Source organism: Centroberyx affinis, unplaced genomic scaffold, assembly GCF_046629955.1.
Source record: "Centroberyx affinis isolate AG114_WGS23_722 - 3 ecotype Tasmania unplaced genomic scaffold, CSIRO-AGI_Caff_v1 ptg000038l_1, whole genome shotgun sequence".
NCBI lineage: Eukaryota > Metazoa > Chordata > Actinopteri > Beryciformes > Berycidae > Centroberyx > Centroberyx affinis.
In genome coordinates, this window is record NW_027278751.1 from 73,261 (window position 1) to 100,009 (window position 26,749).

Consider the following 26,749-nt stretch of genomic DNA (forward strand, 5'->3'; position numbering starts at 1 on the left):
TTCTCCCTGTACTGGCTACTATACAAATACACCAGTACATGGTGTGGACTAAGGTCAATAATACACAAATCACAAATGAACTATATTCAACATCCTCCCACTATCCACCCCCATCTTCTTTATGTGTGCTCTCCTGCATAAACTGCATTTTCAACAAATTAGATTTGAATTTATATGTTTTGAGTCAGTCTCATGATCCAGATGGGTCATGAAGAAAGCTGTTATACTGTATTACCAGATAATTAACTTCTTTTAGCTTCCTTACAGGCTGCATTCAAAAATGGATGTTTTTCATGTGATAGTGTACTGTCAATGACATTAAAGACTTAGATTATATTATGTAGTGGAATCGTTATTTACTGTCTTTTGACCGGACTCAACCCATCTCATATTGCACTGTATTTTGTGCTGCAACACATATCAAAACAAGCAGCAGGGCCTGTCTAAAATCTTTGTATTTTAAACTGGGTTGCCTTGCCTGCCTCAGGGCCTGTGTGTTTGTCATTCCAGGCCCCATAAAACGAGGGGATGACGATGCAGTACTTTACTGCCACCCTATGGTAGCTAGTAGGACTGTTCCCAAACTGGGGTCCAGAGATCCCCAGGGGTCCTTGCCCTCGTTCGTGGGGTCCCCAACCAGATGAGGAATAGTTTATTGAATTTCATTCTTATTTAATTCACATAGCAAAATGAGAAAATGACTAGGCTACTCTGATCAGAGGTTTCAACCTCCCCAGTGTCATCTCCCCATCCTACAGTGCAGACAGACATTCTCAGATTAAGGTGACTGGGACAAATGGCCATCTACCAGGGGGTCCTTGACGTGAAAAGGCTTGGGAACCACAGAAGTATTATATTGTATTATTTTGTACTATATGCCAAGGGGACCTTGGCGGACAGATGGGTGACAGATGGGTGTATGCCAGCTATATCCACCAGGAGGCAGTGTGCACTTACTTATGAATCCAGAATCTGTAAACTCGGGAATGTGATTTCTTGAAAGTGGCTAGTGCAGCTTTAGTGGTTTACAACGTACGGTTTTACTCCAGAGTGTTTATGCTTGAGTTACTGGGTGTTGTTCCGTGAGGTCGCGTTTTAGATTCGCTTCTATTTGTGAATCTGCTCTGTTTACGGCTGTGATAGTGGGAGCCATCCTCGACGTAGACGTGGTCAGTTGAGAATCACTTGGCGTGTCCCGACCTGGAGCGACGGCTGTGCAGTCCTATGATTCCTCTTCAACTATTTCTGCACTGGCCCCTTTTCTAACAAACTGTATCGCTGACAAGCTAACTGTAATTATATCGTAACTCATTTACGCCGTTGTTGGAAGTTTAAGGCAGTCCGGCTTCAAGATGTCTGTAGCGGGCTTGAAGAAGCAGTTTTATAAAGCCAGCCAGGTTTGCAAAAACTTTTCTTCTACCAACTCTCAGCGATCGTTAGCCAGCTAACCCAATTTAGCAACATTAGCTAACGGTTGGTGGCTTGCTAACGTTACTAGCCTGCTCATAATGTGATTACGTGTTGTTAGTTTCAGATGCATAGGTAACAAGCAGCAAGCTATGTTACTTTACTCATCGTGCCCGTTTGTTAAATGCAATTAGTTAACGTTAGTTTAGTTAATGATCGTTATTTAGTAAAATGTATCTACGATATTTTTAGTTCACGTTAACTAACGTTAACACAACAATCTCAGTATGTTTTTTTCCAGCTGCTAAAGTTATCAAAATAAGGCATCTTTCTTCGGTAACGTTAGTAGGTTATGTCAGTGTTGACTAACGTTAGCCTAGTTAAACTAGTTACGATTAACGTAATGTACCTGTTGGCATGTAGAGTGGCATTCAACATTATCTGCTTTTAGCATGTTAGCTAACCGTTACTTTTTTAGCTAACGTAACCAGCAGTGCAAGTTTCAGATTCAGTATCTTAACTTGGCTACACACCCTGGGGTAACATTTTAGATGTGTTTGCCTTAGAAACTCCCTGTGTGTGGATCAGGGTTCCCACAGACAAAACACACAAAAGGGTCATGTAGTATGAACTGGTCAAGTTTAGAAAAATTCCCGTAATGGTTTTGAAAATTCATGGAAATTTCTTTAGAATTTCCTTTTTTTATCGTTTAGGCGTTCAACGTCAAGATGTAACGTTACTCGATTACCCATTTTCTTCCTGTGTTTTGGTGTTAATCTTTTGTTTAGCATGGCAAATCAACACCTGGGACATTAACATAAGTTTAACACTGGGTCGGGTATGTAGCTACTCATCACGGAAATATAAAAGTCATATAATTAGATTTAACGTTACAGAATTGTCAGACCGTTGGTGAATGTTTTTAATTCTCAGCCAGAGGCCTGCTCTCAGTCAGGGGGTGGACGATTAAAAGACTTTTGAGTCTCTTTCTTCCTGTCCCTGCTGATCTCAGCAGGAAAGACATTTGGTTACTGCCCCGGCTTCCTGTCAGGAACAGGCTCAGATCCCTGTTGGTTAGGAAGGGGGAAAAAAACAAGATTGAGAAGCTGTCATGTCAGTACTGCTGGTAGTGACTGTAGGGGAATTTTTTTAATGATCATTGAAGGTGTGTGAGGGAGATAAAAGAGCATACTGCGTGTGAGAGAGCGGGTTAAGGAGTGATGCAGAGAAGGAGACGGATGGAGAGAGCAGTGCTTTCCCTCTATTTCACTGCAATGCAGTTGCTGTTCTTGCCAGAACTCAATAACACTTGACACAGAAGAAATATGATGTCCCACCCTCTGCAAGACACTTTGGCTCATTACTGAGAGTACGCTTGCTGTGGTGCAGGACTTTGACAATGTGTGAGCGCATGGCAGCTCAGCCAAATTACAGGACTTATTTTTCTTATGTCCTGCTGCTGCACATTGCTCAGATTTTCTCCTGTTGAGGTATACAGGAAGTTGGCTGTAGCATGGATATCTGTGCTCCGTACCCCACACATCCTTACTTTCTTCTCTTACTGTCCCTCCTTTCCTTTTCTCTGTTTTTCAGAGAATTCCCCTCACAATAAATCTTAAAAACCTGAAATGTCTGGCACAAAGGGCCTACCCCTACAGGCGCACACACTCAAAACCTCAAAATGAGGTCTAGGTATGCTAATGGGAATGGATGTTCATGCTGAGTGGGGGAGACGCATGTCTGATATTCCCCTGACTCATCTTATATGGGATGGCCAATACAGGGATTATACAGTATGTAGATTAAGTAAACATTTACCCTAGCATGGCCACTTCTACCTGCTCATGTAGCCTAGATGTGAGGGAAAACCAGGGTGTTGTCTGTTTATACCTTTGACTAATAACCTTATCTGGTGATTGAGTTGATTACAAATGCATTTTTAGCCAATACCCAAGTAGAATAATTATGCAGTTTATGAAGTTTGTTTTATTTATGAACCTTAAACTAGATAATGATGTGAGATAGGTTTTATTTCCCTTTTTTAGACTATTTGACATTATTAACTGGAGGAAGCCTTGAGACTGACTGTAATTCACAGAAGATGTCATTTATCACAGACATTCTAAATATGATAATGTAGTATATATTATTTCATCTATAAATTACATGATCTCCTGGTGGGACCGACCCGGAAGTTGAGAACCACTGCACCAGCCTCGCTAAAACTTCTCTCCTCTCTGGAGGGATCAGGGTTTAAAAACTGACATTTTGTGGCCTTTGGTGCTATCGGCTGTTTAGATAATGTTATATGTAACAGCATGCCTGTCGACATCTTATGTATTGTTGAATCACCATCCTACCTTCCGTTTCTTTGGAAGAGTAGTCAGCTAATTTCCTCTGGAAATTGATGTCACAGCTTTCTGTAACTAGCTCGAAGCTCGTAATGTATGACCTAGTTTGCATGTCTCACAGCCATCTTAACTATGATGTGATTCATTTTCGCTTAACAAGGATTTCAAACAGAACATTGTTGTCTATTTGTAGCACATGATTTATTTTTCTCTCTTCATTTTGCTCTCAGATCTTTCAGCTGTATAGTTCAGGCTTATGACCAGTAGCTTTAATCATACACAACATTTATATTACAGCTAATAGACAAATGTTATTTTTTGTGGGAGCAAGACATAACAGAATGAACATCACATGGCTTTCCCCACCAGTTGATTCTCGCCAACTGATTTCCATGTACCACCATAGGACACAACATGCATCTACATTAGGCCGTTACTTTCCCTCTCTCTCTCTTGCCACCAATTTGCTAATGTCAGTCCTCTGTTTGAGTCATCTTCCTGAGCCTTTTCCTCCTCAAGCCATCAAAAGCAGAACATGAGCTTGGGCTAGACTTTGGTTAGCTTACATGTAATAATGATTCAGTTGGGATTTTTTTAACTAATAGCCTACCCGTTGTCATTATATTAAAAAAAGATAGTTGGTTTGATACTGATCCAGTATGCAGGCGTGAATGTGCGTTTTTTTTCAACACCAAAATGCTTGTGTTTCCAAATATAACATTTCCTAGAAGTTTTTTGACTGCATTTAGTTGATACTGTATGTAAGTAAATGAGATGTTACACTGATGTGATACTTTGATACTACAGTTCACTTTTTCTGCTTCACAAAATCAGAACAGACTAGCATCCCAAATTTAGTGACTCACAACACAAATGGTAAAATTACAGTTTAAATTTGATTCAGTTTAAATTAAATTCATTTCTTAGCCCCTGTCTTGTGTTGCAAGACAGTGTCAATATAGGTTAAAATGGCCAAAAAAAAAAAAGACTGGAAGCTTATTTTGTCTCCGAGTTCTGTTGCCAGATATTGAGCAGGCTGAGAGTTGAAGCTGTATCTTTACTTGTGACCTCAATCCCCTAAAGGTCTGTCATGTGTTTTTCCCCATACGACACAAATTCAACATTGAAGATAGCAGTCTGTTCACCAAACCTCTGTAGACTACTGCTGTTCCCAAACGCAGATGCCAGCTTAACTGTGATACTTGATTTATTTTGTCTGTATGGGGTTTGTATGTGGAACCTCCAGGTGGTAGACAAGAAAGTTCTGATAAATAATCTGCACACTTCATGTCCTGATGTCATACTGAATGACTACACATCAGACTCATCTACTGGTCTAGTTATCATGCTATTCTTAAAATATGCATTGATCTATTGATTTACCTCGGAATTTGTTGATAATTCCAACAATTCTCAAACGTGTTCAGTCATGTTAGAGACATGAAAACTACTCAAATTGGTGTTCTGTCATGGATGAGTGGGTTTGTTGAATCCACAGGGATGTGATCAGGAACAGGAAAAAAAGCAGGAAAACCGTAATATTTTAACAGAAGTGATTAGGATATGTCTGTCTAATATTACTGAAATGACAAGGAAGGAATGGATGGGGGGAAAAAAAATTCTGCAAGTTGATGTGAGCGATCGGTTCAGTATCACTCCACACACTCCACTTGAAAAGATCCTATAGCCAAACTACAAAGATTTTATGATAGTAGGATATTGTTCCACCTAGATTTATTTAAAAAGACTTACATTTCTTTTTGCTTTTTGTTGTCTTTTGTTTATCAATAATTATGACCCATAGGCCTAGGTCTAATAATATCAGGACCAAATTATACATGCCTATACATGTAGGTTAGATCCTACAAATATAGCCTTAAACCTAATTTAGTCCAGTCAAAACTGTTTTAAGAGTCCCAGGCTGTTCAGCTGTATGATGGTATTTCTGGAAAGTCTTAATGTCACCCAAGGTACCGTACCTCTAAAGGTTCAGGAACAATTAGTGTACTACAGAACAAAATTCAGATCTTAAAATACAGTGCTTAATCATTTATCCATTTCCCAGTACTCTTGCACTTTTTTTTTCAAAGTGTCAAGTGACAGTTTGAATTGCTCTCTCTGTTAAAGCTGTGGGATTAACTAATGAAGGATTAACATCAGGATTGTTAATAGCTCTACAAGTTATTCTGCAACCGAGGACTATTGTTTCATGCTGTCTTTTGTTATCCCACTGATGGAGATGGGAGTCTTTTTTCTGCCCATTCCACTTGGAGAGAGACAGAAGTGACTGAACCATGTAGCTTACAGACACAGCAATTCAAGATTTTAATCAGCTTGATGTTACAGCAGTACAAACTCATTACACAGCCAGAATAGCAATCTAACTAATTCTGCTACTATGTGACTGACGAGTCTAGGCCTGGACACAGGGAAGCCAGAGTGGGCTAAATGTTGTTCCTTGTTATTGACTAACTGACCAGCAGAGCGTCTGTTGTTGTGCTGTAGAAATGTGCATTTGCCCGCTGCTGTTGTTGCCGTTGTTTGTGTAACTTAGTTTGAAACCTCTGCTTCCCTCACATGGTCACAATTGACAAGGAATGAGGCTGTGCAATGGATGCCACAAATTGGGCAACAACAACAAAAGGAATTTGTTTGCATGTTTTCATACCAAGCAGAGGTTTCTCCAACCTATTAAACTCTAAGGCTGCCACCTTTTTAAGTTTCAATTTTCAGAATAGGATGTCTATCTTCTTCCTTTCCTAGAATGTCTGAATGAGTGCCTGTAGCGACTTATCCTTACACAGCAGTCTTGAGTGGGTTTAAAGAGCTTAATTTTTTTACATTGAAATTTCCTTTATGGGTTTTAAATCCTCCTCCACCACGAGCAATGTTGCCACCCAAGCCTCTCTAAAATGCCAGTGGAAACCCTGCTGAGAATTAAATGAATTAGCCTGTAAGGATGCAGAAAAAATATTTTGCACATGCACAAAAATGAAACGGTTGGCCATTCTTAGGCTGTGACCTAAAAACATGCTGAGTGATCTCACATGGAAATACATATGCTTTCAATTAACATGTTTTAGTCTACTTCAGTTGTGGAATATCGTCTTTAATGAAATATCCCCCTCCAGAAAGGGATCATAGAAGTAATGGAGTAGGCTGGTCCAACATTTTTGCATCCAGCAAAGTGCAAACAGAAAACAGTTGTGTAACACCATTCTTGTTGTTGTTCTTGTGTCATTTCTAGGCCGTTACTACACCATGTCTGGTACTGTCATTTCCAACTTGAACATTTGAGATATTCAGTCTCACTTGGTCAAAGCTGAGTAATGTAGGCAAATTCACTGGTTACACAAGTCACTGAAAGGTAGAGGAAAACTGTCAGAAAGTAGATGAGATATTTACACTGCTAAAGGGAAGGGCCGTATTGTTTACACCTAGTGATCTTCTACATGGAGTGTATGGTGGCAGAGCAGGGGCGTGGATGTGTAAATTATGAGCTTAGGCTTGTTTGCTGTTACAGTGTTAACCAGCATTGTTGTTGCTCAGATCAGGATCTTATGAGAAGCATTAAAGTTTGATAATTTGCGCTCTCTTTCTCTCTCCCTCCCTCTTTCTAGATGGTAAGTGAGAAAGTTGGAGGTGCAGAAGGAACTAAACTAGATGAAGACTTCAAAGATTTGGAACGGGTAAGAAAAGGAATCTTTCTGTGGTCCTTACAGAGAAGCACCTGTGGCTGAAGCCATAAGCTAGGTTTTACATTGTAGAACATTATGTAGCCTATACACTACACAGCTAGTCTCAGCCTGCAGGTTGGATCATGTCGGCATGTCAAAGTACATGTCACTACTAAATACAATATGTACTCTGCAGTGCAGTGGAACCTTGCTAATCCGAACTCGCTGGGAATGAAAATGAAAACACTCTAAAGTGTATTCTTAAAATGCTTTTAATTGTGTTTGAACAAGGAAATGCGAGCAGTTACTGTTTTTTTGTTTTGTTTTTATTCACATTTGGTATACACATTTCAGAACTCTGAAGTAGGGCTGGGCGATATGGTTGAAATCAATATCACGATAATCATAAGGATTTTTCTCGATATCAATATATATCACGATATGGTTCATGTATACAAAATCACGTTAAATAATCAAATTAATGTTCATCTCATTGAACCAAATGGTGATGTTAGGTGTGATGTCAAACAAAACAGAAATATTCAAATAATATTCCTACCATACCTCATTTTATGAGAGTTTTTAAGTAAAATTTGCTTGTCATCATCAATTTAGACAGCAGAAATGTGTGTCACAATATTAAAATATCTTCATATCATCACGATATGATTCCACTGAAAGACGATAAACAATAATATTGAATTATCGCCCAGCCCTACTCTGAAGTTTAGATAAATACATTTCTGATGATGTTTGGACACCAGAGCTTGTTTTATGGTGGTTCTGTATTTGTATTAGCTCTGTTGTACACTGGTGATGTGTGTGTGCTCCCTGTGTTTTGTAGAAAGTAGATGTGACCAGTAAAGCAGTAGTGGAGGTTATCTCCAAAACGTCAGAGTATCTTCAGCCCAACCCAGGTGAGAAGACAACCTGTTTTCACACACGTACTGAAATTACATTCAGACTTTTTGATGGAAGTTTGTGGTATCATGAAGTGGTGTGGTGTTCATCACTACGACGGAAAGCTCGACTGTATATAACCTGAAACCTCCTTGACAGGATCTCATTTCCTCTAAGACTTTCTCTCTGTTACCTTTATCTGTTCCCTTTTCTTCTGTATTCCCATTCTCATATTCTCTCGTTTCCTTTCTCTCGTTTCACTGCCCTTTCCCTCACCTCCCCAGCATCACGAGCAAAGCTGTCCATGTTAAACACCATGTCCAAGATCCGTGGTCAAGTGAAGAATCCAGGCTACCCCCAGGCCGAGGGCCTGCTAGGGGAGTGTATGGCCAAGTATGGCCGGGAACTGGGAGAGGACACTAACTTTGGTAGGCTGTGTGCGCGTGTGTGTGTGTATTAGGGTTTAGGGTTGTTAATTCCTGGCCGAGGAATGTTGGGGTATGTTATTATGGGTTTGGAGTGTGAGTGGTTGTGCTTGTCTGTCTATCTGTGGTATAATGGTGATGTTTAGTGGTAGCTTATGACAGATTGCAGTAGAACACTTTGCAGAGTGCCTATGAAATGACTCTAATTCTCAGTTTTGTGCTTCTATCTATGTGTCTGTGCCCATTGTTTTGTGTCACTTTCTCTGTGTATGTATGGTTGTGGTTTGATAGTTGTTTGGCGCTGTGGTACTATTGACCTTAGTCACATGACAGCCATTTTGAACACTCGGGGTGGGAAGCTGTACCTGGAAGAGCAAGTCCAGCCCAGCTCCGTCCTACAGTTGTATACTAAGATGTGTCATACAAACATTAATGATTTGACAGATTCCCCACTGAAAAACATTAGAAACAAATGGATCTCAAGAATCATAGGGATATAGGCTCCCATTTTAATATATTTGGCCCATTCTTGCTAGCTACAGGAGGCTATCCTAGGTAGCTAGCTAGTAGCTTACTTGCTACTAGTGACCAATAAGGTCAACTGTGGTACCATACTATTAATCTATCGAATTTAGCAGGGAAGTTAGTTAGCTAGCTTACTAGTTAGTAAGCTACTTAACTGGTCAACTGTGGTACTTATGGTACCACAGTTGACCTTATTGGTTATTGTGCCATTGTTCAATCTCTCTTGAAAAAACCTAACCTGGATCCTCATGCCCTCTGCAATTATAGGCCTATTTCTAAATTACCGTTTTTAGCCAAAGTCCTTGAGAAAGTTGTATCTGTGCAGATGATTTCTTTCATGAATAGCAACAACATTTTTGAGAAATTTCAGTCTGGCTTTAGAACCCACCACAGCACAGAGACAGCCCTCCTAAGGATGACTAATGATCTTTTGCTTGCTGCAGATAAAGGTCTCTGCTCGATTCTAATACTCCTTGATCTTAGCGCAGCTTTTGATACGGTTGATCATGCAATACTACTCGATCGTCTGGAAAACTGGGTGGGGCTTACTGACTCAGCCCTCAGTTTTTTCATTTCTTATCTTGCTGATAGAACTTTCTCTGTTGCGATAGGAAATAGCATTTCTTCTTCTGATCCACTTAAGTATGGTGTCCCTCAAGGATCAATCCTGCACCTATTACTTTTCTCCATCTATATGCTTCCTCTCGGCGATATCATCCGCAAATATAATATACATTTTCACTGTTATGCAGATGATACGCAGTTATATATTCCCCTAAATCCTAGTGACTCGACCAGCATCAATATCCTTAATAATTGCTTTTCCGATATTAAGTGCTGGATGTCTCAAAATTTCCTCCAACTCAATGATAGCAAATCAGAAATCGTGGTATTTGGGCCTCAAAACTCAATCAACCTAATTCAATGTAAACTTAGTAGCTGGTCAGCCAATATTAAACCTTTTGCTAGGAACCTGGGTGTAATTTTTGGTTCTGACCTCTGTTTCGAGGAACAAGTCAAAAGTGTGGTACGGTCCTGTTTCCTTCAGTTGAGGAACATATCAAAGATAAGGTCCTTTTTGTCCTTTGGTGACCTTGAGAAGGTTATCCATGTCTTCATTACATCTCGCTTAGACAGGCAGCCTGAGATCCTCAGGCCGGGCCCTTCTGACCGTTCCCACTTCCCGGCTTGCATCTAAAGGTGACCGGGCATTTGCCGTCAGGGCTCCTAAACTTTGGAATGCCCTGCCTGAGAATCTCAGGCTAGCAAACTCTGTGTTTTCTTTTAAGTCTCTCCTCAAAACACATTTTTATGTAAAGGCTTTTTTACTATGATTTTTTATTTCTTAGTTGTGTTTTACTTTTATTCCTTGTTTCTTAGCTCTGTTTTTACTCCATTGATCTTGTTGCTGTAGCCATTTTTTATAATGATTTTCATTTCATTTTATTTATTTGTGCTTACTTTTTATTCTTTGTTTTTTTCTTTTTTCTAGTGTTTTTATTCCATGCTTTTATTTATTGTAAAGCACTTTGTAACAATTGTTTTGAAAGGTGCTATATAAATAAAGTTTATTATTATTATTATTATTATTATTATTATAACTGTGGTACCATACTATTAATCTCTTGATTTAACTGAACTATTAATCCCTTTGTCTTTGTTGTTCAGGTGGAGCACTAGTAGATGCAGGAGAGACCATGAAGAGACTGGCAGAGGTGAAAGACTCTTTAGACATCGACGTCAAACAGAACTTCATTGACCCATTGCAAGGGCTCTGTGACAAGGACCTCAGAGAGATACAGGTATCTGGCACACATTATAAGCCAATAAAATGTATGTAAATTTGGCTGGTAATCTTTCTCATGCAGTGACGAGAGATAAGATGTTGGTCACACCCTACCAAATGAAGTCAAAGTAGTCAAGAGTTATTTAGTTGTGCTGATGGTCCTCTCTACTAGTTTCTGCTTTGATCATTTCTCCAAATTGTCAAATTTCAACTTATGCAAGATTATGATCCCTGCTCCCATCACCAGTAGCAGGTGCAAAATGAATACAATGGAAAAGGGATATTTCTACAGCAGACTATCAAGACTTTTTTTCTTTAAATGTTCAGTAAAATAGCATATCTTAAAAACGAACTATAATAAAACAGTGGCTCTTACCTATTCAGCACCACCTGAAAAAGCTAGAAGGCCGTCGCCTGGACTACGACTACAAGAAGAAGCGCCAGGGCAAGATCCCAGACGAGGAGGTCCGACAGGCCCTGGAGAAGTTCCACGAGTCGAAGGAAGTGGCTGAGACCAGCATGTACAACCTGCTGGAGACTGATGTGAGGACCAGTTTATTTGTGCAGAGACCTTATGGGCTCATATCTGTTTAGTGTTTGGTGTTGGTGTTCACATTTTGAGGAACAGGGAATGGGTATATATTAGGGATGCACATTTTAAAAAAAAAAAATCTTGATCGATTTGCACTGAAGTTAACGATCAAATATTGATGTCCGTTAGGCCCAAACATGTTACATTTTTCATGAACATCCCTAGTGTATATGCCAATGAGGAGCTTTGACGAAGGGGCTTATTTGTACAAAATTGGACAGCCCATATTTCTCAGTGCGTGTGTGTCTGTAACTTGTCATTGATTTATGTGTTTATTATACTGTATTAGTACAGCGGCCCAGAGGTCCGTTTCAGTTTTGAGGAACTGATCTGTTGACATTGTTGGTAGGACCAGAGCTACCTGGATGCTGAAAGTCTTTCAGTTCCATATTTCCTGTTGTTTGTTCTAGTTTCAGTCTCTTCTCTTTTATGTCATTCTGTACCACCATTTAAATAACCAAATTTGAAATATTAGCTATATTGAATCAAATATCAATATTGCTATTGAATTTGCTCCATAGTACATGCATACATGTTTTGAAGTTTGACCTATCCACAACTGTGCTTAGGCGGGGTTTGGGTAAACATTGTGCTCACACTGTTGGTCTGGTCAGGTAATTTATTAACCACAATATGAAACTCTTTATCCACTGGAATGCCTCTCGGCTTACTCATAAGTGTAGCAAGGTGAAATGGGTATCTTGTATTTTTATTTGTGTGTGTGTGTGTGTGTGTGTGTGTGTGTGTGTGTGTGTGTGTGTGTGTGTGTGTGTGTGTGTTCAGATAGAGCAGGTGAGTCAGCTCTCATCTCTAGTAGAGTCCCAGCTGCAGTACCACAGACAGGCTGTCCAGGTCCTGGACGAGCTCTCCGACAAACTCAGAGACAGGTATGGTAACGAAGCCTCACTTACTAAAATATAAACACATGCTGCGCATATTACTGGGGTGGCAATTTCCTGTTTGAGTATGGGGCTGTTCAGTAACAGAGTATCATTTTGTATTTAGTGTGGATGATTTAAAATGTAAGACTCAAATCAAATGGTCTTTTTGGATAGGATGAATGAAGCCCAGTCTCGACCAAGACGTGAATACACACCCAAACCCAAACCTATCTTTGACTTCGGAGACAGCGACCAATCAAATGGTGGCTACACAACCTCAGTTGCCCCTCCACCTTCACGCAATTCAGGTAAGAAACATTAGCTGGCTCTAGGGACGGGTCATAAAAAATAAAATATAAAAAAATTTGTTCTCGTGGATCAGCGTCAACTTTTGTGATTTTGCCATTAATATTTTTTTAAATATTGAGAAACTGAGAAATAAAAATTGGTTTGTACTCCTTGGATAGCTACTTTCGGTAGCGATTATGTCACACAAAAGCCCAGCATGGACAAATTTTAAGAAGAAAAGAACAATCTTGTTCAGTGTAAGGTGTGCGGAACAGAGTTGCCGTACCATGGCTCCACAACAACAAAGCATCCAGCTAGCCCAGTCATCTGGCTGCCCTTTCTCCTGTTGACCTTGCTCCTCTTTCCTGTGACATCATCAGAGCCATCTTTCCACTTCGCTAGATTGTCCTTTCGGAAACCCAGATTGTGTGAGTAACAGATTGTGTGTGGGCCATTTCTTTGTGTCATGGTTTATTCTTTGTGGTCCAGAAATGGCTTGGAGTGCTCGAACAACTACTGGTGTGAAGTGTGTGATGTAGGAGATGGGTTGTTTAACAAAATACTTGCTTCTTACAAACATTACATAATTGGTGATTTATGATGCCTGTATATTTTAACAACATATGCATGGAGGCATATGAAATCCACATCCTGTCCTCTAGACTCTATCCCAACTAAACAGTTAGTCCAAATATTTTAACAATTATAAACAGTTGTCTAACCGCTGGCTCAGTCCACACTTGTTTTAAACATGCTGTAATTCAGACACTCCTGAAATAATCTAATCTAGATCCTCTTAATTTTTAGCAGTTATTGATTTAGGTTTTCAAAAAGGAAGTGGCCACACAGCTGATAACTTTTATGAACAGTAATAACATCTTTGAGAAATTTCAGTCAGGTTTTAGAGCTCTTCACAGCTCAGAAACTACCGTACTGAAAGATACTAATGATCTCCTTCCAGCTGAGGCTGTTTAAATCTTTTAGATCTTAGCGCAGCTTTTGATTCTGTTGACCATGCTATTCTACTTGAACACCTCGAAAACTTGTTTGGCATCACTGATGATGCTCTTAAATGGTTCTAATCTTACTTGCCTCCTCACCTCATCTTTTGTGTGGTGTCCCCCAGGGGTCATTTCTTGGCCCCTTGTTGTTTTCACTGTGTATGCTTTCCCCTAGTTAATATTTGTAAACACATTTCTTTCCGTTGCTACGCAGATGACACCTAAATCTATTTTCCAGGAAAAGCTATGTCCCAAAATGTCCTCCAGTTAATGAAAATATATCTGAGATTGTTCTGTTTGGTCCACCTAACCTTACCTCGGTAATCTGTCCACCTATGTAAAGCCTGCTGTTCGAAATCTGGATGTAATTTTTGACTCCAACCTTTGTTTTGATGACCAAGTTAAGAGGGTGGTTCAGTCGTGCCTCCTCCAATTGAAAATAAGTTTTTTTTTTAATTCATTGCTGACCTGAACAAGGTTATTCATGCCTTCATCTCTTCTTGCTTAGAGTACTGTAACTCTTTCCACTCTGGTCTCAGCCAAAACTCCTTCTATCTTCTGCAATTAGTGCAATATGCAGCCGGTGCCTGTTCGTTTAAGAATTATTCTAAAAGTTTGCTGAGCACTGCATGGTCTGGCCCCCAGCTACATATCAGACATTATAATTCCTTATGAGCCAGTGAGCAGCCTCAGATCTTCAGGCAATCTTCTGGCGTAAGGTGACAGGGCTTTTGAACCCCAGGGCTTTGGAACGCTCTGCCTGAGGAGATTAGGGAAGCAAAGTCAGTATGGGACATTATGTTGTCAATTTGGTGTCTGTCTGTCTGTGTGTAGACACATTCTTGTGAACACAATAACTCAGGAACAATACATGATAGAAACTACTTAAACCACAGGTATCCCCTATAGAGTAAATTATCTGATTAGATTTTGGAGCACCTTGCTGCATAAATTTGCATATTGAGGAAAAACTGATTTTCTTGAAACTACTATAACACCTTAATGCTTTAACATATGGAGTTCATACTAATACTGTGTTATGTGAGGACAAGTATGTTGCCATAGAAATATAATGCATTAATTAGCTTAATTAATGACCTCAATAAAACTGGGTATGTTTGATATATCATGGTAGTTACTGTATGGCAGGATATTAAGCATCTCAAATGCCTCCAGTCGTATAGTTTGACATTGAAGATATGTTGTAAAATACAGAGAGTGGCCAAAGCCTTTCCCATTTCTAGCCTGCCCTGAGCCAACAGCCTGTGGGGTAAAATTGATACAATGAGGAAATTGTTGGGAGACAAAAAGCCTAGTTTGTCTGTACATGGAGCCCTACTCTCCTCAGTTGATCTATGTGAGGTCACAGAGAAAGGGATGGGTGGAGAAAATGATGGATAGAGAGGGAGAAGAAAAGTGAAAGAGAAACTCTGTGTCAAGAGATGTCATGGTTTTTGGTTAAGTTCCCAGCTGGGAATGTTTCACCTTCTAAGCACTCATTAACGTGTATCTGCAATGCTGTGTTGAACTTGATCTTACTGTACCACATACTAATGTTACATACTAACATACTGTACATACATTAGTAATGTATGAACTCCGATATGGAAGGCATGAAGTGCAGTGTGACAACCTCTTCCAGAAACTGACACTGCTGTGGCTCTGCCATGTGTCAGTTGGTGTAAATTTGAGATAACCTCATTCTCTTTCTCTCCCCATCTCCCTTATTCTTTCTCTCCTTATTTTCTACTTCTTCCTCAGCCCCAGAGCAGCCAAGCTGTAAGGCGCTGTACGATTTTGAACCAGAGAACGAGGGAGAGTTAGGCTTCCGTGAAGGCGATATCATCACCCTGACCAATCAGATCGACGAGAACTGGTACGAGGGAATGCTGCACGGCCAATCAGGATTCTTCCCTCTCAACTATGTTGAGGTCATTGTTCCCTTGCCACACTAAAGATTGTTGTAAAGAGAGCAAGAGAGAGCGAGTAGGAGAGATAGACTGGTAGAGGAGGAGGAAGAGGAGGAGAGAGGAAATGGAAATATTTAGGGAGGAAGGAAAGTGAAGCCAGGGATGGTTCATAGAATATTCATTTTCACCTTCAACACCACATCATCATCACAGACGAGCACTTTTTGTCATCTGGACTTTTGAAGGAGGGAAATTCAGAAGATGGTGGCTTTTCACATTCCAGATCAGCAAATGGAGGAATATCAACCTGTTTCACTCAAAGGTAAAAGGATCTACACTAAGACGGACACAGAATGTCATTACCCATAATCTGAGATTCAAACGCATTTTGAGGACTAATTGATGTACTCTTAACATTGATAAGTAATGTTTTCCTTTAACCACAAGTAACTGATATAGAACAGCAAGAATTTGAAAGAAGCAAACCTGGTGGTTATGATGACTGTAGTGAGACATGACATCTGTAGTTGTGATCTTGTAAAACTGCAGTCCATTTGAAAGTCAAGTTGGTGACCAGCGTACAATAAGTTCTGTAGGACTGGAAAGGCCAACTCAAACATTGCAGTAATTTTCATTTTTAACTGGACTGATTACTTTTCTCATTTCAAGTGCAAGGCATTTTAAAATGAAGTCACTTCATTGATTGTGCCATTAGAAGACTGGAGCTCATCTGTTGATGCCACCTGCTGGCCTGACTGAGAATTACACTGAGGTGACTCCAAATTACACATGAGCAAAACTGTAGTTAAACAGGTTGGATCTTAAAAAAAAAAAAAATACTGCATTTACAAGTTTTCTATTTAATGTGACACATGAACCAACATGAGCCTCAGATTTGTAATTTAGACATTTCATTTTTAGGCATGGCCCATTTTTAATGCTCTTTTTAAGATCTATAATGCAACTCCACTGTGCAGCTCCCCCTGTCCAGGGATCACTGCTCTTGATAGCTTCAGGAGAAGATACCAGGCCTCATGCAGTCGGCTCTTTATATTGTTTCAGTATTTGATTTATGTTAGTCTCAACTTTGTACAGTAGTTTTAAGAGTAGTACTGCTTACTGAATATGTGAGAAAATGTTGTAATTGCACCTTGGTCCTCAAATGAGATTGTGTGTAGGTGTGTGTGTGTGTGTGTGTGTATGACAGACTTACTCCACCATTACACACAGACCCAAAGTTAAATGCAAACGTTGCACCTTTTTTTCACTAAACTTTTAGTCACCTGTTTGTTGTCCTCATAATGCACAGTGTCATATTATTCAGTCATATTATTTAGTGATTGTCTGTTCAATAGAGGAGACACAGCCAAAAAGTCCTATAAAATGCAATAGAAACTATCATATAGTAGGCCTATGCACCATTTAGACCTATTATAGTTTTTAAACTGTTAAATATTCTGTAATATAGCCATATATTGAATGAATTTTGGGCCTGTTTTCCTTTGTTCAGTCTTTGGACCCCTGTCTTAAGCGCCTGTTTACTCCATGCAGTGCCTGAATAGACAACGCTGCTGGCAGCGTCTCCGTCTCTCATATGCACCACTAACTGTCCCATTGTTTTTATCTGCCCTTGTGTGTCTTGGAGAATGTGAAAATCTCGCCTCTGCTCTGCTGTGCAATTATCTTACACTTACTCTGACCCTGTGATTCTGATCATTCACAGTGGTGTGTTTGTTTTCTATTTGGTTGTTAGTAGGAGGGGCTGATGTAGACAGGTGTTGTTCCTGTCCAGTCATAGTATCTATTTAGACAAGGCTGGCTTCTTGTTTTGTATTTAGCTGTAGTCCATACCTGCAGATGGAGTCTAGTCCAACATACACTGTATGAGGGAAAGACTTGGGGTGAAAGGGAGGACATAAAGGGAAAAGGAACAATACATTGTAAGCTGTTCTCCAGTTTAATGATTAATTTGGAGAGCCTCTCTTACCAAACATTAATCCTTACCAAACATTTATCTTCAATCCAGCTGAATCCAGTTGAATTGTCTGTAAAATAGATTTAATTATGGAGGTTTTGTGAATGACAAATGTGTGCTCTCTCACTTTATGCAGTGTGTGATGCCTCTGCACTTGTTTTGCTACTGTAGTTCCTGGCTACATTTAACAGTCCTGATCTTTCCCCTCCATTATCTCTTGTCTGTCCATCACTCCACTCGCCCAAACCACCTCCCCCACTCCTGGGTTTGGTCCCCCTCTGATGTGTTTACATGTCCGATCTAAGTACATTTCAGTGGTCATATAAAGTGCAGGGGTAAATCGAAAGCCGATATTTGGTGCTGACTGGATCACACTATCAGAAAAATGTCTTTGCTAGCTTTGTTTTAGTGCCTTTGGAAAAGGAAGGAGGGAAAATAACTAATACAACAACCAAAATAACCTAGCTACTTAACAAATGGTCATGAATTTCTTTTCTACTTTTTGATTTTATTTCTAGCCATTGGCACTTTCCTGTGTACAGACTTGGATGCATGTGTGCTTTATGCGTGTTTGTGACACTACAGGCATTTTCCTGGACATGGGTTGGGTAGCTTACTCTAAGATTTATCACCAGACTCCACCAGTGGAAATTGGATTTGTTATTTGGTTTAATCCATGTTCAGAAAAGAGGCCCACCGAGTTTTAAAAAGGGTTATGTATCCGTTTAATCTGTCTTAAGTGCTCTTTTAAACAGCATTAAATCATCCTGGCTCTCTATAGTATTATTTTTTATATACCAGACCTTACAAACTTTTTAAATTAATCTTTGCATGTAGTCCTATATCATACCTTGTAAATGTATGTCTTAGTTTAAGTTGCCTTTTTACTTTTTGGTATGTCATGAGTACAGAATTTAACTGCAATATTTTGTCATTTATTATCAAAGTATTTGTACTTGCTTCTTTCTTGTCCCCCACCTTCCCCCTTCTTACAATAAATAAACAGGGAAAAGTGGTATTTTCTTGTTGTGTTTGATCAATAGTGAGTTCTTGTTACACCAAATTATACCAAAGGATAATGACAAAGTACAAAATAAATGAGTTATTCCTGTGGATTCATGCGCAAAATTCACACAACTAATAACTGTATATTGCAGAATATAATTCTCCTTTTTTTCCAAGAATCAAAGTCAAAAAGAACAAATAGCCATGTTTAAATATTCCAGTGTGTATATTTTAATGGTTTGTGGATCATCGTCAATCAGCAGGCTTAAGGCATTGCTCTGTCTTCATACTTGTACATCACACAATCCACAGTTATTAATAAATACAGTACAGGTAAAGAGGAAGCAAAATTACTGTCCCACCCAAGAGGACTGAAGTCTCACAAAGACCGGCAGGGAGACAGTAGAGGAGCACATTCACAACACAGCACACACACACACACACACACACACACACACATACCCGGTTCATCAAACTACTAGATAAAAACTGAACCTGCTTGGCACGATGGAGTCAAATTACTTGTCCCGACCAATTCGACTTGAGGAACGCAAAAACTCTCAAAAGTTATTGAAGTAATGCGGATTAGAATTTGGGTCGAGCCTGTCACACATACCTTTGCATTCTTAGTTAATGTAATAAGGAGTGATGGAAGGCCATAGAGGGAATGTCCCACTCAACCTTTTCTGTTGTTTTGTCTGGGACATCATGGAGGGAAAACAGTCCTGTATTTGAAATATCTTAAACCTTGAAAAGTATTGACATATGCTGATTTGAATGAAATATTCCAATCAGTTTCATTGTATTTTAAACTACACATTTTCACTGTTTTCCCAACCACTGCACCATTGGTTTAGTCCATAAAGGCAATTGCTGCACATTCAGTTTTATACTGTACATATCTGGCAATATCTGCTCACACCACAGGATACTGACACAGATAGGCACATAGGTCCACATGTAAGAGGCCACTGTGCATGAAAACACACACACACACAAGCACAGGCTGTTTCCTGGTCCATAGAACTATTCCATTTAGTGTCCTTAAAACAGTATTTAACTTTGGTATAACATTTAGTGTTTAATACTCATTAGCCTCATGTTTTCTGATCCAATGCTGCCTAGTATTTGGCATCAACTGAGTTTTTCTGTGGTTTTTCTCAGGAGATGGTCCGCCTTTTCAAGAAGTAATTTTGCTTATTTTCAATTATAGATAAAGTGAGCAGAGGGGGGAAAAAAAGGCAAACACCAGTAGTGAATACACACTTCTGGCGCAACTAATATCAGAGGTTTAATGCCTTCAAAGTGATAGCAATGCGTTTTAAACCAGGATAATGTTGTACCAAAGTAAAATAGCACTCAAACGAAAGAGTATTCAAGGCATCTATACCTTGCTCAAGCAGTTTTCCCATTGTATCTTCGTAATGCCAGTCCTGTCAGATGTGTACAAAGGTATATGAAAAGGAACAACTCGAACTGGACAGCAGCCACACTCGCACACATGCAGCTCGGTCCGCTCAGTGCATGATGCTCAGCTGGCTGTAGACATGCTCCAAGATCTGGGAGTAGGCCTGGTCTTTTGGGGCATGGCCACTCAAAGAGCCCTGAGGAAGAAGACAGAAAATCAAACAAGTTAGATCGACCTCAGCTGGGACACCTGGAGGATGGGAGTGTGATGCTGAAAAGTCCCGAAACACCCAGAGGATCCCAGGAGCATCACTGAATAAAGTCCAGGTCAGAGTGCAGCCATGTAGAAAGATTTTCTGTCAGCCAGCCTACCTTGATCTTTTCCATCATGGTCGTGTCAGGACACCAGTACTGGCTGAACTGGACGAGGTCAGGAGCTGCTCTGTAGTAATCAACCAGCAGCATCTGTGGAGGAATAACAGAGACAGACATTTTTACAGTATCTGCAAAAACACTTGAATTAAGGGCATCACTTTGTTTCCTTAATCCACTGTTGACTCCCAACAATGTTTCAGGAGATATTCAACAGTGAATCAGCTGACTGTCAACAAGAATTGTTTCAACAGCTTGGAGTTTTCAGTTGACTATTAACAAATGTCCAACAAACTATCTAATTTATGTCAACCTACAAGTTAATTGTCAAGTATACCTGCTCAAATTACCATCAATAGACTGTTGGTAGACTGTCAACACCTTTGACTAAAGAAAATGGTTAAGTTAGGATTAGGGTTAAGGTTCTAGGCACATAAACAAATTCTGTTAAAATTAGTGTTATGGGACAGTAAGGCAATCATCCCATGAAACAACTTCATATGTAGGAATGTGTTCTTCCTAGCTGATAATCAACAGTGACTCTGAACAGGTAGAGTCTGTTGAGTGGCACTTGAGATGCCACTTATAGTCTACTAGTTGGCTGATGTTTCTTCGTCTGTTGAGACAAATCTTGTTGACAGTAAACTGACATGTAGAGAGTCAACAGCGGACTATCAAAATAAAGTGTTAGTGAGTTAAGAGCAGGACATGAACACAGGGACACAGGCTGTATGGTCTGGGACACTGCAACACAAGATCATGTACACTACTTTATTTCTGTTAAGTGTTTTAGTCATTTTCACAACTACAGTATATGTCTTTAACGACCAAATCACAGCACTCCCTCTTGTGTGATATTGCTTAAGTATATGCAGTATTCAGTACATTGATAACTGAAGCTACAGCATCAGTACCATCTCATTAAGGACATCACTGGTGAGGAAGTTGTCCTGTACGTAGGTGACCTCTACAGCCACTGGGATGCCGTAGTCATTGGGCCGTTGCTGCGGGAAGAGAGATGATGCTGGTGAGTAACTGGAAATAACTGAAAACTCAAAGATATTGTTCTTCATGAAACTATGAAATCAGTCTCCATTTGTAGAGAGATAATGCCTGAAACTGAAGCACTGACATCTGTATAAATTAACACTGTCAGAGCGACACAGTAGTAACACAGTGCATGAAGTCAAACAAAATCAGGAGAAGTAGAGTTTGAGTTCTATGTTAGTCAGTTATGCCTGTCTCCTCACCTCAGGTGGTGGTACCACCCAGAACGGTGTTATTGTGGATGCCACACCTTGATTGCCGTGATAATACGGGCCTGAAAAAGAAAAGAGGGTTGAAAGTTCAGTGGCTCCAAGCCCATTCCTGCCTAGTAGTTAGAGAGACCGTCTTTGAACCAGACACCCAGGGTTCAAGCCCCATGCCAGCAAACAGCCACCATGATGAAGTGTCCTTCAGCAAGTCACTGCCTCCCTGCCAGCTGCTGGGCATTATTTTGTAGCTGACTGTGCTCTTAGCTCCCTGTGGAGGAGGTAATCAAAAAAGAGAATTTCCCTACAGGAATCAATAAACTTCTATGTCATTATTATTCAAGTTCTTGCCTAGACCGTGCCTGAAGGCTGCAGCAGCTACTGACCACAGATGATGCCCAAGCAGGGCTGGAAGCCATTGCTTGACCCCTGCAGCCTCAGCTGGTGGTCCATCTGGGAGTCGATGTCCTGGAGGGACGGCAGGGCCGGACCTCGCGGGTGACTGTGGTACCAGCCGACCAGCGACAGGCCGCGCATGAACAGGTTCTGACAGATCTGAAACACAATGAATAGACACTGACTGAAATCCAGTCTAATCCAAACAAATTCATGGACTTACTGTTCTTTAATTTCACTTGAGTAAATAAATGTATACTAAGAGAGTAATTATTATGGACACTGCAATGCCATCGCACAGCAGAACCTCAGTGATGTGAATCATTTGGAAATGGATATACAATCCTAATTATCGAGGCAATTCTTCTTCTTATTCAAAATCTGCAATGCATTCAGTAATATTCAGAAGTGCCTTTCAGTCTAATTTGCAGTTGAAAGGATTCTAATTGCATGGACCGACTACACATTTTCAAAAATGAACAAAAGACATTTATGCATTGCTTGCTCTGTTGTGACAAATCATGTACTGAGGGGGGAATGCCACCCATTTTAAGAATTCACACATATTTATTTCTGTGCCCCAGGACAGTTCAGCCAGTGTCTGTGAACTTGTGCCACTTTTTTCCTAAAGCTAGAAATCAGAGAGAAAACCCTTTGTGATGTCACTGAAATCTGTAAAATCTGGGGCTGCTCCATAGACAATGAAAGAGGCGCTGACTTTGTGGAGCCATAAGATGATAAGTTGAGTTCTCACACCAAAATTAAGTTTATATTCAAGCATTGCTAACAGGCATGAACCAGAATTTAAACCTCATTTGGGTGCAAGAACTCACACAAAAATCTTATGGGTCAGCAAAGTCAACAAAGTAGACATGCATCCTTGTATTGTAGACTTTGTCGAGGTCTTACCTCTTCTTCAACAGCAGAAGCAGCGTCTCTGTCTCCCAGTCTGGTTCGACAAGGGAAGGCTCTTAAGACTGTCAGCACTGAAAGACAGGGACAGCAACCACATGAGAACAGCAAAGACCTGGACAATCATCTTTTAATGTGTTTTCATGTGCACAAAAATACAACATCACTGAGCTTGCTCAAGAAGTTTTATTTGTTGTACTTTCTTTCTTCAATTTCTATGTCTAAAGTTGTATGTCTTAAATCTTATGTCAAAATAACGTCTATGTCTTCTAAGTCTGATTCCTAAAGTCTTATTTCTATGAGTATTTATAATTGAGTACTCTCACATTGTGTGTTGGTGTCCCATCGTCCTCCGAGATATCCCACCACCTCACTGGTGGTCAGGTGACAGTGGAAGTCCTGATGAGGGCAGAAAAGCAGTAAACTGAGTCTCTAACGGTTCTTTGGCAATCATTCCTCTTTGAAATATAGTTGAAATATGGTTAGCACTTACCATTAGCAGCAGTACATTACTGGACACAGCTACATTGAAAGGTTGGAATCTGTTGATGGCTGAGAAGGCCGATAGCTCCACTAGTGTGTGTGGATCTCTGAGGATACAAGTCCATGTAAATTATGAGCTAATCCACTCCATGCAAAATACAGTAAGCACATAAAATTGAGCTGATCGCTGTCTGAATAAAAGCCGGTACCTTGTAGCATCCCTGGTGCCCAAGGTGCAGTATCTGACAGGAATCCTCTCTCTGTCGGTTCTCCGTGCCACTATGATGTCTGTCACAGCAAAGACCGCTTTATCTGACATTTCTTTTACACACTTTTCTAGTTCGCTAAAACCACAGAATTATGAAACTACAGTAGATAAAACAAAGCAGATGTTCAATTTCTACAACTTTTCATGCAACTTTTTTTAGTGCTGAAAATAGTTGGTGAATGAAATCTAGACGGCACAGCAAGGTCAATTTTACATGAGTCTTTGTATTGTAGAATAGAATAGAATAGAATAGAATAGAATAGAATATGTCATACCGTGTAAACCAGGTTTGGCATTCTTGTTCTTCTCATCTGCCTGCACAGCTGTCTTTCCTTCCTCTTCATCCTCATCATCATCCTCTTCACTAACCAGGCTCTGCCATCACAGCAAATACAAACAATGAAAATATTGTTGGATTGGATTTATTTATTATTATTATAATGCATATCATTGATTTATACATTTTACAGGTTATACTAATTCTTTTCCTTTACTCTGAAAATATACAAGACTCTAATGAGACTTTATTTTCACACCAACCAAGTTCTCTTTTTTTCCCATATCTCTGTGTGCAACCTCCTCACATTTTCCTCTTTCATAATCAGCTCTCACTTTGTTCCTCCTGCTCCTCTGCTCTTCCTTTCTTCTCTCTGCATGTCAACATTCATGTTCGACCAAAACCAAGAGCCCAACTGTCTCCGTCCAGATCCTTCACAGCCAATACGCACTAATTATCCTATGCTCTGGAAAATTGCCATTGTATATTGCTCTGGATAATGCTATTTGCTCCATAAAAACGTTAATGTTAGTAAATTGCGTTGTTCCTCTCTCACCATGTCTGCACTGGGCTGGTACTTGTGCAGCCAGCTGGTTTTGTACTGGACCAGCTTCTGGCCCCGGTAGCGCACCGAGGCCCAGCCACAGCCGGACTTCTTGGCCGGGTTGACCAGACGCTTGCAGTGTGTCGCCCAGGCGCTGGGAGAGTTGAAGATCTGGCCAGTCTCCACCCAGCGGATTTTCCCATCATTCAACAGGTCGCCCACAAACTTCTTACCCTTAGGGGGAAGAGAAGAAGGAGAGTTGTAGGAAAAACAAAAGAGATGTGCGTTGGTTTACTTCTTTAAAACCACTGCCAGGTGCTCACACTTCATTATCATTGTACTGCAGCGGTATGCCACATGTGCTTACCTTGTAGTACAAGTGCAATATTACATGATACCAGTTAACACAATATGTATTATGTCCAAAAAATAAAAACAAAATCCATTGGAGTGTTTTTATTTTTTTGGACATCTTACTACCTGGATGACTGGGATGAATCTACACAGAAATACTTATTATGATCACACAGCAGCTCCATCCTCGCTGCAGCAGAAGCAGCCGGTGTGATGTGTGTTATTACCAGGTAGTGTATGGACAGCACCCCGTCCCCCGGCTCCACCAGCCCGTCCTTCAGCAGCACCCGCAGGGTGATCCCCCTCCGGGTCAGCAGGGAGCCCCGGCCAGAGCTGGACCGCAGCTCTGCCTCTTCTCCTCCACTCAGCTCCTCCTCATCCTCCTCGCCTCCATCCTCCACCACCTGTGGAGAGCTGGGTGGCTCTGAGCCTGAGGACACAGACACACACACACACACACACACACATACACACAAACACACACACACACACACACACACACACACACACACACACACACACACAGGTATCTCAATGTGTTGCAAAGACATCTGTTAGAGAGCTAGGTGTCTACATTGTTATTCACTCATCTTCATGTTGAAAACCAAACCATAACCTTGAAATGAATTGATGCATGCATTTCTATTTCAGCTCCAACACCTTGTGTGAAAGGTCATGTTATTCAGACACCAAGCACTTCAATATTAGCCACACTTCACTTTTAGTTAAATATTTTTATGTTATATTAAAGTTACATCAGGAGGAATCTCATTGTAAATGCACAATATTTCTACAATAATTTGTAATGACTTTAATGGAAGCTGTATTGTAATGGCAGCCACCGTCATTCATAATCGCTGTAACATGGAAAACAATCCTACCTTGGTGAAAGAAATCTCAAGGGGCCAAAATAGACAAAAGATAATCTAAATTGGCATTTCATTAATTGCCGTTATGCTATCACATGCGGCCGGCCTTTGTTTTCACGTCCCATTAGGCATGGCTGTCTCCGCAAGAAGAGGCCTGGTCCCCACTGTTAATTTCTCCCTGAATTACAATTAAAACCCCAGTTTCATTATTCTCACCCATGTCTCTGAAAGCGTCGGAGAGCGCCTTTAAATCCAACTCGGTCCAAAGCTGTTCCTTTTTAGGGCACCTAAAGGCTACCGGGGTGAGCTCACAGCAGATTTCACAGATACACTTCGCCACACTAGCTCCAGCTATTATTCAAAAACATAAAATGAAGGCGTCTGTGTCTCTGCAGTGTAGTTTCCTTGTTGTGTTGCTTTAATGTCAATTCCCCTCCCCTTTCTTTCTCCCTCTCTCCCCGTCCTTGTCACTCTCCCTGTGTTCTTCTAAACGGGTTTGTCTGACTCCGTGCCATGCCTGTCTATCTGCCATTATTCACACGCTCATTAGCCTTAAAATAATACACAATGTAAAAACAACGGATTCGTGTGGGGCTGTGGAAAAAAAATGACCTAATAATACTGATAGTCGGTGTACATTAATTTCTGTTTCCTCCGGAAAGATAAAGTGTCGGTCGCGTTTCAGCAGCGCTTGAACCATCCGCTATTTGGTGTTTTAGGCAGGTTAAAACATAAAACACAGTCCAAACAAGGGATTATTCAGTATAATATAACCCAACGAAGTGGCTAGGGCAAGTAATTAAGTTGAATGGTGTAAAGTGCATGTGCTTGTCCCATACTTGACTGTGTTATATTGTGGCTTTTCCTCGCTTCCCCCCCTGATGTTCCTTC

General features: G+C 40.4%; 2 protein-coding genes across 8 annotated transcripts; one reads left to right on the forward strand and one right to left on the reverse strand.

Annotated features, from left to right (window-relative positions):
* The first annotated feature begins 1,038 nt into the window (after positions 1-1,038).
* sh3gl1b (SH3-domain GRB2-like 1b) lies at positions 1,039-18,736 on the forward strand. 7 transcript variants are annotated; one of them, XM_071516850.1, is made up of 11 exons: positions 1,039-1,397; positions 7,379-7,447; positions 8,280-8,352; positions 8,620-8,763; positions 10,954-11,087; positions 11,456-11,614; positions 12,447-12,550; positions 12,719-12,852; positions 13,110-13,114; positions 13,215-13,260; positions 15,595-18,736. In XM_071516850.1, the coding sequence occupies exons 1-11, from the start codon at positions 1,353-1,355 to the stop codon at positions 15,786-15,788; spliced, it is 1,107 nt and encodes a 368-aa protein (XP_071372951.1). In that variant the 5' UTR covers positions 1,039-1,352; the 3' UTR covers positions 15,789-18,736. The 7 variants fall into 7 exon arrangements, with proteins under 7 accessions (XP_071372951.1, XP_071372927.1, XP_071372944.1 ...); XM_071516826.1 differs by lacking the exon at positions 13,110-13,114 and having other exon boundaries at positions 13,213-13,260; XM_071516843.1 differs by lacking the exons at positions 13,110-13,114; positions 13,215-13,260 and having other exon boundaries at positions 12,719-12,861; positions 15,592-18,736.
* An 87-nt stretch (positions 18,737-18,823) lies between these two features.
* mpnd (MPN domain containing) lies at positions 18,824-26,229 on the reverse strand. Its single transcript, XM_071516963.1, has 13 exons — positions 26,075-26,229; positions 25,217-25,419; positions 24,648-24,869; positions 24,090-24,189; positions 23,756-23,834; positions 23,557-23,653; positions 23,390-23,462; positions 23,061-23,137; positions 22,142-22,310; positions 21,753-21,823; positions 21,417-21,506; positions 20,503-20,595; positions 18,824-20,327 (listed from the first exon to the last, which is right to left on the reverse strand). The coding sequence occupies exons 1-13, from the start codon at positions 26,076-26,078 to the stop codon at positions 20,241-20,243; spliced, it is 1,365 nt and encodes a 454-aa protein (XP_071373064.1). The 5' UTR covers positions 26,079-26,229; the 3' UTR covers positions 18,824-20,240.
* Positions 26,230-26,749: the final 520 nt, after the last annotated feature.

Coding starts and splice junctions, on each gene's coding strand:
- sh3gl1b (XM_071516850.1), top strand. CDS start 1,353: ATGTCTGTAGCGGGCTTGAAGAAGCAGTTTTATAAAGCCAGCCAG. Junction 8,353..8,619: donor GTATCTTCAGCCCAACCCAG/GTGAGAAGACAA, acceptor TCACCTCCCCAG/CATCACGAGCAAAGCTGTCC. Junction 11,615..12,446: donor ACAACCTGCTGGAGACTGAT/GTGAGGACCAGT, acceptor GTGTGTGTTCAG/ATAGAGCAGGTGAGTCAGCT.
- mpnd (XM_071516963.1), bottom strand. Junction 23,463..23,556: donor GTAATGTACTGCTGCTAATG/GTAAGTGCTAAC, acceptor TGCCCTCATCAG/GACTTCCACTGTCACCTGAC. Junction 20,596..21,416: donor GTGATGTCCTTAATGAGATG/GTACTGATGCTG, acceptor ATTCCTCCACAG/ATGCTGCTGGTTGATTACTA.